At 36.1% G+C, this 16,409-nt stretch overlaps 2 protein-coding genes across 6 annotated transcripts in view; both read right to left on the bottom strand.

Moving 5' to 3' along the window:
* The window catches only part of LOC121378954 (disease resistance protein TAO1-like), a 37,545-nt gene extending 31,828 nt beyond the window's left edge, over positions 1 to 5,717 (bottom strand). For all 5 annotated transcript variants that reach the window (XR_005958787.1, XM_041507352.1, XM_041507357.1 and 2 more), the window contains exon 1: positions 5,641 to 5,717. The gene's annotated coding sequence lies outside the window, so the exon portion shown is untranslated. The remainder of the gene's footprint in view (positions 1 to 5,640) is intronic.
* A 5,674-nt stretch (positions 5,718 to 11,391) lies between these two features.
* Positions 11,392 to 16,409, bottom strand: part of LOC121378761 (actin, cytoplasmic 1-like) — a 29,053-nt gene continuing 24,035 nt past the window's right edge. Inside the window, exons 7-11 of the mRNA XM_041507063.1 lie at positions 14,070 to 14,180; positions 13,589 to 13,696; positions 13,020 to 13,211; positions 12,543 to 12,662; positions 11,392 to 11,962 (exon numbers count right to left, since the gene is read on the bottom strand). Coding sequence (XP_041362997.1) covers positions 11,757 to 11,962; positions 12,543 to 12,662; positions 13,020 to 13,211; positions 13,589 to 13,696; positions 14,070 to 14,180 — 737 coding nt within the window. The 3' untranslated portion in view covers positions 11,392 to 11,756. The remainder of the gene's footprint in view (positions 11,963 to 12,542; positions 12,663 to 13,019; positions 13,212 to 13,588; positions 13,697 to 14,069; positions 14,181 to 16,409) is intronic.

Here is a 16,409-nt window from a genome sequence, read left to right as displayed (position 1 = left end):
ATTATACGATTAAACGGCTCTTTCTATTAGCTACACAAGATATGGAAACTGCTGATTTTGTATATAGTAGCAATCAATATACAAAATTATTTTATGTGCATGGTTTATTAATGGAATGCTCACACAAGGCGTTTGGACTGGTGTGCATATTCAACGATATATAATGCACATTATTGGTTAATATCAACAAGTATATTATATTTAATTAATAAAATGGTTAAATGTGACGGTTGTTATATATAATGGGTGCAGTCATTTAGTACCATCCCAGTTAATATGCCCTCTGGCGAGCTGGTGGTTACGTAATATTTAAAGCATCACATCAGGAATTAGTCTTAGAACTGAAGAAACAAACACACTTGCGCAAAGTTCTGTAATAATATCCATCCCAGTAAGCCAGCAATAAACTCATGACATTAGTGTCTCAGACTCTACTACAGTCTCAAGTTTAGACTGTAAAGGTTTTATAAGTTCTGTAATAATATCCATCCCAGTAAGCCAGCAATAAACTCATGACATTAGTGTCTCAGACTCTACTACAGTCTCAAGTTTAGACTGTAAAGGTTTTATAAGTTCTGTAATAATATCCATCCCAGTAAGCCAGCAATAAACTCATGACATTAGTGTCTCAGACTCTACTACAGAGTCTCAAGTTTAGACTGTAAAGGTTTTATAAGTTCTGTAATAATATCCATCCCAGTAAGCCAGCAATAAACTCATGACATTAGTGTCTCAGACTCTACTACAGTCTCAAGTTTAGACTGTAAAGGTTTTATAAGTTCTGTAATAATATCCATCCCAGTAAGCCAGCAATAAACTCATGACATTAGTGTCTCAGACTCTACTACAGAGTCTCAAGTTTAGACTGTAAAGGTTTTATAAGCACTAGGCCAGGTCCCTCACACAAACAGCCTATCAATGAATTATATCATGGGTGAACCAGTTTCGGTGAGCATAAGCATTCGGCTCTAAAGCATACAGGAGACAATATTTCAACATTTTATGTAACTGAACTCAGTTTACGTGAGTTTTACTTAGCTAACTGATTATTTGGATACGTGAATATAATTCTCGTAACAATGAGTTAAGCCTACCTAATGCTTAAACACTTGAACTGCACTTCTGTGCTACACTGGTGGTTCAAAAACATAAACTGCTTTTCACTTTCATTACTGATATATGGTACTTTTAATTTTAGAATGTAATTGTTCACCACGTAACTGATTGGTGGTTCTCGCGATTTTAAAGTTGCGTAAACAACATGTGAACAGAACAAGGGTTCTGGTAAAATATTGTGCCCTGAGTATATCAATATTTATAAACATACAGTTATCCAAATAGATACCTTTTTATTAGTATTTGTATGCTTCAAATGAGCACTAAACTGGCCACTACATAGCAAAGTTTATCATACATGTGTTAAAAACTGTAGCATGCATCAGCAGTAAATATTGTTAACTATATAACATGTTTCGGTGAGTGAAACATTTAGTGGTATAGCTCACAGCACAAAAAACACAAAACTTTTCAATGTGTTATCAAAACGTATGTTATTCAACAAAACATGTACTTATAATAATTTAACAAAATGAAGTTTTTGAGAACCAATGTTAAAGGTAGGGTCAACTCAAACAAGAGCCGTATGTGTTGGAAAGATGCATACCCGGACCACCAACATATACTGACACTTTAACAAATGAAAAACGAGTTAATAAAAAAACATGATTATTCCTGCTAACTGGGGACAGCCATTTTGTTTCGTTTTTGTGACGTCCGGTGGTATAGCTTGGGGCGAAGTGACATCAGCTCCGTCCATCTTCTGTATGCACAGTGTAAACAAACGCTCTAATTTACGACAAGGCACTTCACTTTCATCAACCTGACTTGTAAAACAACATAAATGACTTGATAGTATAATACATTATTTAACTAAATATATTTCAGGTTACATCAATAGAATGAAATGGAGTTGTAGTATTTTTCTTTTTTTAAAAACCAAAGAAAAAAAAAGCATACTATTAGGCCTATTGGTAGGGCATGTTTGAGCAAAATCTACCACTCACGATACCCAAGTGATACTTTTCTTTTCTTTTCTTTGGGACGACGTAATTGGTCAGTTTTGTGATTTTAGATGGGAAAGTCTACTTAATCAAGGGTTTTACAGAATTACTTACAGTAATAAAGCAGGGCGGTTGGTAATGTCCATTACGATTTCAGGTGTATCCGTGCTGTTATCACACAATACCCTGTGATCTTCATAAAAGAGGCACGTCTTTTTAGTGTGTCTAGACACAAGTGTCTGGGGACCGTCTGAATATACACCTGCCAATCAGGAACCACAGAAAGGCCACAGAAAGAAAAGACCAATTAACCAAGAAAACACTCTGATTATTGTTTCAGTACGTGGGTTAATTTATGTACGAAACATAATACAGTTATTTCAACACTTTGACAATGGTGGTTTATTTTGTATTGAAAAATAGTATATAATTGGTGCTGGCTTACTAGGATGGATATAATTACAGAACACTGCGATGCATCTGCAAAAATCAGGTATGTTTTGTTTCTTCATTTCGAAGACTAATTCCTGACATGACACGTTAGGTATTACATAACCACCAGCTCGCCAGAGGGCGTATTCACTGGGATGGTACAAAATGGCTGTACCTGTTATATATAATAGCCGTCACATTTAACCGTTTTATTAATTAACTATACGATTATACTTGTTGATATTAAGCAATAATGTGCATTATATATCGTTGAATATGCATACCAGGCCAAATGCCTCAAAGGAAACATGTCACGTGACCTATATTTGGCACCAACCATGTACAATTAAGTATAAATTGAATCACCTAAAAAATATAAAAAATAAAAAATTAATTACTTAAAATATCTCCATAAAAAAAACCCCGATACAAGCTCTTAGCAGAAATTGCCGATCTTTAATGACGTCAGAGACGCGTCGCTTGATCTGAAGCCTTACACTTAAAAGCATTAGTCCGTACCACTCATAAAGAATCTAAGACTTGCACAGCTTACCAAAACAATGAGTGTTCGTTCGCAAAACGTTTTGCCGTATCAATTTGAGCTGTTAGTAAATGAAGAAAGACACACATTTACTTACAACAGTGATACTGAAGAAAAAACGGATAGCGAGTCGGAGGGTGGAGAAACCAATGGTGCCAGACCGGTCGACCAATTTACAGCCCGGAGCCCGAAAGTAACCCGGAAACAAAACCAAAACTTGGATGCTAATGCTGAGGTGTATACTGTTCATATTTAGCATAAAGATACACCTCGATATGATGTATTTAAATATGTAAAAAATATAAATGTAGGACAAACATTTTTATTTTTTTTTATAGAAAATATCGCATTTTTCATGTTCGGGCTGTACACCATGAAATCTGTATGCACAGTGTAAACAAAACGCTCTAATTTACAAGGCGCTTCACTTTCATTAACCTGACTTGTAAAACAACATAAATGACTTGAGAGTATAATCAACTTTTTAACTAAATATATTTCAATTTGCATCGATAGAACGAAATGGGGTTATAGTATTTTTCTCTTTTAAAAAAAAAGCAGCATATTATTAGGCCTATTGGTAGGGTGCGTTAGAGTAAAAACGACCACTCACGATACCCATGTGATAATTTTCTTTTCTTTGGTACTACGTAATTGGTCAGTTTTGTAATTTTAGATGAGAAAATCTACTTATTATTTAAACAAAGGTTTTACAGCATTATTTACAGTAATGAAGCAGGGCGGCTGATAATGTCCATTAACATTGTACTATAGTCGCGCCAGGTTACGCCACAATACCCTGTGATCTTAAAAAACTGGCAAGTATTTTGTACGTATGTCTAGACAGTGGTAATCACTTACCTGGTCGATACCCTGCAACATACACCTGCCAATCAGGAATCACATGTGCTGGCCACAGAAAGAAAGGACCAGTTAACTAAAACAACACTCCGATTCTCAAGTCAGCCCGTGGATGAAACATAATAGTTATTTCGACGACAGTAGTGGTTTATTTTGTATAGAACTTTGTGTTACTTTGGGGCTTCGGGCGATGAGGAACGTTAAAATCATTATTTAAAATTATTTTAGTTTTTTTTTAAAACATATTTAAATACATCGTACTGAGATGTATCCTCATGCCAAATCCTATGTTTGTATATGCCATATTTAATTAATTATTGACGTTTCCTTCTTCGGACGGTGAATACAGATTTTGTTATATAGGCCTAACATAAAAAATCTCTTCTTTTTAAAAAAAATTTTTTTTTTTAAATCGACATTTTTGTTTTAACATATATAAATACATCATGCTGAGGTGTATCTTTGTGCCAAATATGTACAATGTACACCTCAGCATTCGCAACCGAGTACTGTTTTTGTCTCTGGGTAACGTTCGGGCTCCGGGCTGTAAATACTAAAATAGGCTGACACCAAAGTACTATGCGGTGTTGGTGTCCAATCTTTTGTTTTGCGATAATATACACGCGTCTTTCTTCAGGTACAATCCTTTGGAAAACCGTAAAAAGACAATCCCGATCGTTTAAACTGTTTATTTTTACACCCAAAGGCCACGCAGTACGGCACTGCTGGACTGAAAAGATCGTACGGACCTTACTCCATATATAAACAGTTAACAACAATGGAAGAGTACAGCGGCTCTGACGTCACTTCCCTTTTTTATTCGAACGCTCACGAATAAATATGCATAAATCGTACTTTGATACTGATTGGCTTATTTTCTTCACTTTAAGTTAACTACGCGTATTTTATTGTTATAAACTTATTTGTATATTATTTTTATATCATTTTGCTTTTAAAATGAGCTATACTATGGTCTCGTGACATGTTTCCTTAATAATTGTCCTCTCCTTTAACAGAGAACATTTTTGGAAAACAATTTCTACTGTCTTGCAATTGTGTTTGAAGTTGAGCACTGAATGGTTATAAAAGCGAAACTGTTTGGTTACAAAATATAAGCTGCCTTCTAAGTTTTAATAAGTATATAAACAGATATCTAGAAAAACCATATATTTTTAGCCAGTATGAATTATGATCTGTAAATTGCTCTGATGAGTTTTGCCAGCAGACACTGTGACAATCATGTGACTTTAATAACTAGATAGCAGTACAGTTGAGAAGAGACAAAAATAGTTTTTACAAGCAAGTTTTCTTTCAATTGTTCAAATGAGACTCTCATTGAGTCTGTGTCTTTGAAAATCATAGAAAATTAGTTATTAAGAAATGTGCCGTGTAACGCGTGTTTATTACATTTATGAGTGGGTCAAGTTCAATCTTGATTTCTTTGCTCGTTTTAACTTTATTCTTATGAACATGTGTGTGAATGTGTCAGACATTTGTTTACTTTTCCCATGCAAAAGTCAACGATGTCAGAAACCTTGAAATGTCTGTTACGCACAAACGACGCAACTACCGAAACGGGTCTCTCACAGAAACAGGTCAACGGACGATACATAGTATACATTTCTAAATAATGCATGGACATCTGTTTACAGAGATTCACTATAACCTATAGGCATCTTAAATTCACAAAGGAATTAATGAAGTTTTAAATTTTTACGACCGTGTCACAAAACTGAAACACTTTACCATATATCATAATGATAAATATGCTTTACTCTGGGCGCAGCCATTTTGTTTTTGTGTTTTCTTTTGGTGTAATTTCCTCTATTTATAGTAATTTCTAACGTAACTAGTATCTATGATACTGTTTTTACATAAATAGAAGTTTATTTAAAATATCTCTCGCTCTCTTTAAAAAATTACTCAACAGTGAAATTTCTTTTAATCAAAACAATGAGTGGAAATAAAATGTATGTACACACATTATGCACTGAAAAGTCATTGTAACAACACCAGGGTCCATGTTATAACGGAATGTACACACGAACTAAAAATAGCCTGGAAAATGTTTTTAATGAATTTTGTAATAATATTTAAAATTAGATCCAGCAAGAATCATCTCTCTTGTATACTAGTATTATGGCTAGAAATATCATTTTTAAAGCAATTTCCAAAAAGAAAAAAGAAAAAAAGTATATTTTGTGACATAAAAATATTAAAATGCTGTTATTTTTTCGCTGGGAGTTGTGGCGTGCTCCTGTAATCCAGCTACTTGGAGGCTTAGAATGTGGGATACCTTGAGGTTAAGCTGGGGGTACTCCAGTAGTATTCAGGGGGTTGTTTCCTCGGAAGGTTAATAGCGTGTTATCTAAACCGTTAAATCAGCGAAGCCTATGGCTGGAGATTTAGTAAACTTAATTGAACCTATTCCTTGGTAACTAAGTTATGGCCTGGCCGTGAAGGGATCGACCCCCGAGACTGACGAGATTAATCCCACCAATACAGCCGCACCAAAAAAGGCGGACACATTCTTTTTCTCTTTTTTTTTTCTTTCTTCTTTTTGCGGTTAAAAATGGGACTACGGTCTCTCTCTCTCTCTCTCTCTCTCTCTCTCTCTCTCTCTCTCTCTCTCTCTCTCTCTCTCTCTCTCTCTCTCTCTCTCTCTCTCTCTCTCTCTCTCTGGCTTCCAATGGTATTTGATGAAACTAATTCAAAAGAAATGTAGCTAAATAGTATTCGTTTAATTAGTTATAAATTATGTTGGTTTCATTTTCTAGTGTATATGAAATAGCAAGTGTAGTACTTTTCTACCAATTTGAATATACAAATATATGACGGTTTAGTGCATATGTTGCAGCGCTTTAGGAGTGCCTAATGTGCATTATATACCTATTGTATATTCTAAGAAAATGTATTGTATGTAATCGTAAGAAAATCTTTAGGAGAGGATCTTGAGGAGTGGACTCTGGTTCACATATACCTATTGTTCTAAATAAACACGTAACTTATGTAAATTGTGTAGCAGAACTGGCAGTAAGTGTACGCACATGTGCCTGTTCTGAAATCCTGGAATATACATGTATTTCTCACTGGGAGACTTGGGTCATATATACCTAAGCGAACATTGTATTTCACTGTGTAACGTGTTGCAATAACATCTGAACAACTAGGAACTTGTCGTTACCACCTGTGATTAAAAGTTTGTAAAGTTTATTTTATTTAATGACGCCACTAGAGCACATTGGGTTTTTTTATCTTATCATCGGCTATTGGACGTCAAACATATGGTCATTCTGACACTGTTTTTTTTTAGAGGAAATCCGCTGTCGGCACATAGGTTACTCTTTTACGACAGGCAGCAAGGGATCTTTTATCTGCGCTTCCCACAGGCAGGATAGCACAAACCATGGCCTTTGTTGAACCAGTTATGGATCACTGGTCGGTGCAAGTGGTTTACACCTACCCAAGGAAATGGAATACTAAAGAGGCTAAACACTATAGTGAAAATATAAACAAAGAAACAGTCAACGACATAAACGTAATATTAAATGAACTGTGTGAACACTTCTCGAAAGAAAAGCTGAATGGTGCAGTGGAGCGTATTGGGACCCAATTTGTTGACACCGCAGCCGACACTTTCGGTTACACGCAAGCCCGCGTCAGAGCCAGACACAAGCGTGAAAATACCCGTAACAAAGCATGGTTTGGCAATCATTGCAGAACACTAAGAAGAAAGTATACAGAAGCGAGATCAGCATACAAACAACGAAAAACACCTGATAATAAGCAACGACTTTTGAATGCCAGTAAAAGCTACAGAAATGTAATACGGAAATATGTTAACAAACACAATTGGAAGACAGAACAAAGACTCACAGAACTTAGTCAACATGATACCCACGCCTTTTGGAAACTGTTAAAAGAAAAACAAGACCCTACTCTCCCCCCTTTAGACACTCTGTACGATTACTTTAAAAATATAAACAGCAGTGATGACAACACAACAGAAGAAAAAGATCCAAGTTTTAATATAGATTTTGAGGACACTACCATGCTAAATGAATCAATATTACAAGAAGAAATACTCGCCGTTGTTAAAAATCTAAAAAACAATAAAGCCTGCGGAATAGACCAAATAATCAACGAGTATATTAAGCAAACTATCGGCTGTATGGTCCCTGTGTATGTTAAGCTCTTTAATTTAGTGTTTGAACATGGCATCTTTCCTGATTCGTGGCTAGTTGGCATAATCAAACCGATCTATAAATGTGGCGATAGAACTGTTCCAGAAAATTATAGACCTATTACTTTACTTAGTTGTCTCGGGAAACTGTTTACAGCTGTTTTAAATAATAGACTGAAATTATATTTAGAAACTAATGATTTGTTATCTGAAGTTCAAGCCGGATTCAGGAAGGAGTACTCGACGAACGATCATATTTTTACATTATATGGACTCATCGAATTGCTAAAAGCACGGAAGAAAAAAACTGTATTGTACTTTTATAGATTTTAGCAAGGCATTCGACTCAGTATGGAGAACAGGACTTTGGGGTAAACTAATACAAAATGGTATTAATGGTAAATGTTTTAAAGTAATATATAGCATGTATCAGAACATTAAGTCATGCATTAGTGCACATAACACAATGTCGGATTATTTTCAATGTTCCATGGGTGTTAGACAGGGAGAAAATTTATCGCCCCTATTATTCTCCATGTTTCTCAATGATTTAGAGGATACGTTTAAAACTAATGATTGTAATGGCATCCGCATAGATAACTTATTCACAGATTCCACTTTGTATACAAATATTGTTCTTTTTGTGTTACTATATGCTGATGACACAGCGCTCTTTGCCGAAAATTATGACGACATGCAGAATTTATTAAATATTTTCGACTCTTATTGTACAAAATGGAAACTAAATGTAAATTGTAAAAAAACTAAAGCGCTAATTTTTAGTGGTAATAAAAAAGATTATTCCAAAAGGTTCCATTTAGGAAACACAAATCTAGATAATGTAGAAATATACAAATATCTTGGAATTATATTTCATAAATCCAATAAATTCACTAATGCTCGAAAACATCAATATGATCAAGCTCAAAAAGCTATGTATTTTACACTTAGACAAGGAAAACGTTGCCATCTTTCCATTCAATGCCAACTTAAATTATTTGAATGTATGGTTTTACCTATTGCTTTATACGGATGTGAAATTTGGGGTGTCGAAAGTCTGTCCTGCATAGAAAAATTGTATAGCAAATATTTAAAGTTATTATTGCCTGTTAGAAAATCCACCCCATTATATATGTTGTATGGAGAACTTGGATGCTTCCCGGTAGATATAACAGTAAAAATAAGAATGATAGGATTTTGGTTTAGGATGATTACTGGGAAGCAGTCCAAGCTATCATTATTAGTGTACAGAATGTTATTGAATGATTATAATACACATTTTTATGATCACAAATGGATAGCTTTTATAAAATCAATTTTAGATAATATTGGTTGCACATACATATGGTGGTCACATTGTGAGCGTATTAATAGTGCTTCATTGTTGAAAAAGTTATTTCAACAAAACTCATAGATCAATTTTTGCAAACATGGTACAGTCATATTGACACTTCATCGAAAGCATCTTGTTACAAAATATTTAAAAGCAGTATAGCATTCGAAAATTATTTAAATTTATTAGAAAAAAACATTGGTGCCCATTGTTACGTTTTAGAGTATCAAACCACAATCTTCCAATAGAGACAGGTAGATGGATACGTAAACCATTACATGATAGATTGTGTTTTTTATGCAACACTAACGACATCGGAGATGAATTCCATTATATTTTTACATGCCCATATTTTAACCAATTCAGACTTCAATATATACCGAAATATTATCGATCCAAACCAAACACATATAAATTTCACGAATTATTTAATTGTAAAAAAACTGGTGTCCTCCGAAAACTTGCAATATTTTGTAAACATATTATGAATACTTCCAAGCCCTCCGGCTCATAGCTTTATTGTATTATTATTGTGTATGTAAACCCAAACCAATTATTTATAATTATATTCCCATGTTCGTTTTATGTAGATATACTTATGTGAATAGTTTTACTCTGTCATCTTGTTAAAAAGTGTGAATTGTTGTATTATATATTGTTCCTCATATGCCGTGGATTACGGCCTGAGAGAAATAAATGTTCAGTTCAGTTCAGTTCAGAGCCTTGCGGAGCACTCACTCAGGGTTTGGAGTCGGTATCTGGGTTAAAAATCCCATGCCTCGACTGGGATCCGAACCCAGTACCTACCAGCCTGTAAACCGATGTCCTCAATGTAATTAAAATTAACTCCACTATTACATTTGGATCTAACACCAGCCAGTTGGAGCTCATGTCCACCAATCAAAACCTTACTTGCAGAATCCTGCCAGTGATTTAAAAATAATTTGAAAACATTCCGAATTATCCTGAGGGTATACGACATGTTTCGTGTGAATTACATGTAATAGTGGAGCTAATTTTAATTAGATTGCCGATGGCCTAACCACGATGCCACCGAGGCCGGTCACCTGTGATTAAGACAAAGAGTACAAATCTCGAACGTTAACACATAGGCCTAAAAACAAACACTTAGTTAACACGTATAAATATACTTGACAATGTCTTAGTGGACCAGCCAACATGCCTAAAACTATTTGATGGCATTTACATGTTAAAAGCAGTCTTCCATGTTAATATCATTCTAATAGGGTTACTTTTAATATTAAGGTCATCTGAAGGTCATAGATGTCAATAAGGTAATTTTTGCATGCCCGCCCGCCCCCCCCCCCCCCCTAAATTTTGCGATAGTTATAATTTTATTATATATTAATTTTCATTTTTTTTACAACCCCCTCTCCAAACCTCCCACAAAATTCCCTTGGGTCTCACTACACAGATCACTTCCGGGTGAGAGTTAATTCCACTATAGTTCCTAATTGTGGCACATGTTATGGTTCACATATTCACTTCTAGGAAATGGTGAAGAATTAAAACAATATGCATGTTTAATGGTAAGCTTTCTGGCTGTATTTTGCCCATGTTATTTTGTAATATTGTGCATCGACCTTTTGGGACATGGGTATATAGTGCAAGTGACAGCCGGAGTGAATCGGTTAATGAACCACCTGTTCGGATCGGTACTACAGCCAGATGCGGTCATATAGCAAAAAACTGAGACGGAAATGTTCACAATTTTGGAGTGAATATAAATGTTTATATAATGTATGTTCGCAATGGTGTATGTTGTTAGTGCCAACGAGAACCCGTTCTATGGGCAATCTTCGCTTGAAGTTGGGCAGTTTAACATGGGTTTCAATGGCAGATGACATCTGTGTAGTGAGACCTTGGCATTCCACTTCATGTCACCCCCCCCCCCCCCATTGCGCTGCTCCACTATAATAAACGAAACACGCGACGAAAATATAACATATACATGTAGCTGTTTTTTGTGTTTTATATTAGTAAACACGTTTTTATTAGCAGCAAAATATATTTGATGATATACAGTCTTTTCCCACAGATTGGAGATACATCTCTGAGCCTTTGGGCGCTAGCAAAACGAGATATAACACCTTGCATCCACTAGTGTGTGTCGATCCTGGGACCTGTTGTACTACAAGATACTGCTATATTCCAAAATTGCATCTCTCTCTTTTTCTCTCTGAGCGTACTTGCTGATGCTTAATGAGAGCCATGGGCACCAACCACCGGACGTCCGTGTTACGATTCTATAGAGACAGGTCACGTTTACAGAGCATGTCTCCACGTGGATTTGCTTACTCACAAGCTCGTCGAGACCGAGATCCTCTAGAAACACTTCTGATGTATGATGCTGGGTCCATACTCCTCGTACTCCTGTTTCGTGATCCACATTCGTTGAGAAGAGGACAACGAGGCCAGAATAGATCCTCCAATCCACGAGGAGTACTTCCTTTCCGGAGGCTCTACCACCTTGACTTTAATATTACCTGGTAACATGTTGATCATTTCTTTTGTCATTCGATCGCCCATCCCTAAAACAAAATAGTAGAATTTACAAAGTACCATAAGGTCCATCACTGAAGCATAAAAATAATTCATGCCATTCAAAGGTTTAGCGAGAATCACAAAACTGTCGTATTCAGCAGGGTAGATGTGGATGTGGCCAATTTCATATTTAGTATTTTGTTAATATTTGTCCTTTTTACGCACCTATGAAAACAAACCCTAATCCCAGCAGAATTGTTTACGTTTCCTTTCATGAGTTTTCACACTGGATTCTTGTTAATTAATGGTGTTTAAGGACAACATACCAGCACTGCTGATATAGCGCCTATTACGTATATAACATATGGTAAAAGATGAAAACCGTTACGGAATCATAGCTATTCCTACCGATTTAATTAACAGCGAGGTATCTTTTATATTTACTTTCCCATAAACAAGATAGTAAAACTATTACTTTTGATGTACAGGATGTGATGCAGTGGTTGAAATGGATAATAACCCGGCGAGTTGGCTGATGAAGATTAATTCTGCTACCACAGTCGGGAGTCCTACCATTGATCTCACACTGAACGAAACGGTCTGGTACGTGTATACTACCTAGCTTACCTGGATACATGGTAGACCCTCCTGATAGGATGATGTTGGTGTACATGTGAAGTCTTACGTCGATGTCTAACTTCGTGATTGAGTTGTGAATCATTTCATGGATACCCACAGACTCCATTCCTAGAAAACAGACTAAAGAAACTGACTAGATATAGATATATTATTTAACACATGTATGTAGAGATAGTACATGTCATACCCATACAATGAATGAACATCTAACAAAGCTACTACGTAATGCTCCGGATCGTAGCCTAAGATTATTGGAGTGGGGAGGGTCAGTAAAAAAGAGTGAGTATACACCGATGAAGGATCTTTTTCAGCTAGACAAAAAGGGTACTTTAAAACTACAATGGGTTTTTCTTTTCTTCTGCGTTTTAAAATACCCAACATATTGCACGTTTTGTAATTCCTTCATACTGTTATTTACCATGACCTTGCACAGTCTATATGTACATATAAAAAGTGTCTTTTTACCCAAGAATGACGGTTGAAATAAGCATTCTGGACACCGGAAACGCTCCGAGTTAATCGTGATCATCTGACCATCCGGAAGTTCATATGGTTTTTCGAGCGCAACTGATTGGCTGGCAGCCTTAAGTTCTGCTTCGAAGTCCAGAGCTACGTAACAAAGCTTCTCCTTGATGTCTCGCACAATCTCTCGTTCTGCTGAAATAAACCATTGTAAACATTCAAACATAAACATTGTTGTAAATACATCATCAAAAGTGCATTTCGGTATATATGAAAGTATTATTTTTTTTATTTAATTACTAACAATGTGAAAATTTTGTACATTGTTTTATTGACATCGGAGTGGTAAGTTGCTGATTAACTGATTTTAAAACTGTTTTGTTATTGATGTCTTAAATAAACATGATACATCAGGGCCGTAGCTAGGATTTTTTTTTTTTAATTTTTTTTTTTTTTTTTTGGGGGGGGGGGGGGGGGGCAACTGAGTAGTTAATAGTCTAAAACTCCTTAAACAGTCAAGAAGAGAATTTTCTAGCTAGCTACGGCCGTGTACATATATAGATTCTACTCACCACTGTTAACCAAGCTGTATCCGTTCTCTCGCAGAATTGTCGCGAGATATTCCGTGAGATCACGACCCGCCATATCGGCTCGCATCACGGCGTGTGGAAAGGTATATCCTAATAATATATACACAGACACATTGCATAATCATAAACAAATAAGCTGAAGTCTATAATATTTAAATATTCAGAGTAAATCGTCAATTTGGTTTTTAGCTATTCCCGTGATACGACCTTCTTTGATTTCCTTGTTTACAATTAAGGTTCAAACTGAACTCTTTTTGAATGAAAAAGACGACGTCTGCAAGTATAGGTTCCATCCAGAAGTATCAAGCACCTTCCCAGAGCACATTTAAACTAAAACGGCACTTTTCCACATATATATGTTTCGGTGAGGAACAAGTGGCCCCCTCTAGGTTCGATCCTGACCCGTTCTATAAACGAAACTGAAACGACTGCAGATCTAAAAGAATAACCAGCGTTTGTCTACCTTGATAAATAGGCACGATGTGAGTCAAGCCGTCACCGGAGTCGAACATGATTCCTGACCCTCGACCCGACGAATAAAGGGAGAGCACTGCCTGTATAGCTACATAGAAACCTGGGGTGCTGAATTTTTCAAACATGATCTGTAAACAAAATATATATAAACTTATATGTACTAACAGAACATATTCACTTTGAGACAAGGCCGGTTCCACAGTGGCAATCATCGGCAGTTTTGGTAAGGTTTGATCTCAGATCCACGGCCTCGTGTCGTGGTTAAGCCATCGAACATAACGCTGGTAGGTACAGGGTTCTCAGCCCGGTACCGGCTCCCATTCGGAGCAAGTTTTAATAACCAAAACCACTACACCCTCTTCTCACTAACCATTAACAACTAACCCACTGTTTTGGACAGACAGCCCAGATAACTGATGTGTGTGTCCATGACAGCGTGCTTGAACATTAATTGGATATAAGTACGGAAATAAGTTGAAATGAAATGATCACAGATCTGCTATTAATTGTATTTAATAAACAACAACACACATATCCTTTAAATTAACGCATCAGTGAATGAATGAAAGAATAGACAAATAAAATTATATAATTATAGGTTTCATATAAATCGACATATCTACGTACCAACCTACCTACCTACCGATACGTACCTGTGCCTATCCAATCAAGCAACCAACCAACCAGTCAAGTACATTTTGTTTGTATTAGAAATGTGTATTAATTATGTCAGGAGTCGATTGTGTTCCTTTAACGAACCTGGGTCATTTTCTCTCTGTTAGCCCTGGGATTGAGGGGAGCCTCGGTGAGGAGGGCGGGCTGTTTCTCGGGGGCCACGCGCAGCTCGTTGTAAAATGCGTGATGCCAGATCTTCTCCATGTCGTCCCAGTTGGTGACGATGCCGTGCTCCACGGGGTACTTCACATTCAGGACACCTCGCTTACTTTGAGCCTCGTCACCCACGTAGCAATCTTTTTCTCCCATTCCAACCATGACAGACTGGTAATATAGTTACACAGACATACTTAAACGACTATTTCAATACAGCAATATAAAATAAATAGGAATAAAATATTAGCATGCCATTTATAAATTATATTTTTATTAATATACTTCTAGTTAACGATACAGAACGTATATAGATAGATAGATAGATAGATATTTATTGAATTTTAATTTCAAGTAGTTCGAAAAGAAGTGGAGTCATTGTTGCTCATGTCCCTCCGTTTTCAATATGATCATGATTTACATAAAGAATAATACATGAGTGTCCATTTGATACCATTTATCTTACAACGAATTGTGAGATAAATGGTATCTAGCGGACACTTATGTATTATTCTATTTTTCACATATCCTAAAAAAACCCACCCAGGTTTTAAGCAAATGTTAACATCTTTTCAATCTGATTAAAATTAGTCTACTGGTCTATCAGTAGATCTAACAACATTGCGTGGACTCCCATGTCCAGGTGACATTTCATTAATAAATAACAATTTAAATATCGACCAATTACACTTCGGGAGCATACAAATTCTAAAAATATCGGGCGAGACTGTTTATGCTTGTTGGTCTATTTTAACATTAAAAGATAGGGGGAAAAGTGCAGTAATAAACTCTGGATTGTATACTAGTATAAACAGATTTTATGGCTATACCATCACGGGTTTTATTTTCGTCTGGAAACGAATTTCATATAAAAATTTATATTAAAATTAGTTTCCGGCATACTTCGTAATTCACCCGAATCATTTCGTATACCCTCGGCATAATTCCAAAGGTTTTGATTAGTCGAATGAAAAGTCAACTGGACATGAGCTCCAGCGGAGTGCTGTTAGATCCACAGGCAATAGTAATGAACCAGTGGAGCTAATTTTAATTAGATTGACATCTTTTTCGACTAAAAGTTATTTGCAGCCGTTGCACCTGTAACTGACTTACGCATCACATACACGATTGCCAGGTTAACTATACGTCACAGTGTAATCGATTTCCACAGTGCTGTTTTTTATTGGACGTATGGCATTGATGACCTGGTCATCACCTAGTCGTTTGTCTTGAAATTGTTAACACACGTACGTGTGTAAACAACTACGTGTTATCAAAAAAAAAAAATAAAAAAAAATAAAACCGCATGGTGTTCTCACCAATGGGTGTGTAAGAAAAGTATATCCACACTTTTTAGTCGACTCCAACGAGTCTAAAATTTGACAAGGAATTTCTAAGCTTAGATTTATTAGATTCTAAGCTTAGATTTATGTCACAGGGGCGGATCCAGGAAATATATTGCGGGGGAGGAGGAAAAGGCACATGTATCAACTCATCAAAC

This window comes from Gigantopelta aegis, chromosome 8 (genome assembly GCF_016097555.1).
Source record: "Gigantopelta aegis isolate Gae_Host chromosome 8, Gae_host_genome, whole genome shotgun sequence".
NCBI lineage: Eukaryota > Metazoa > Mollusca > Gastropoda > Neomphalida > Peltospiridae > Gigantopelta > Gigantopelta aegis.
This window is presented reverse-complemented; position numbering and strand designations above follow the sequence as displayed.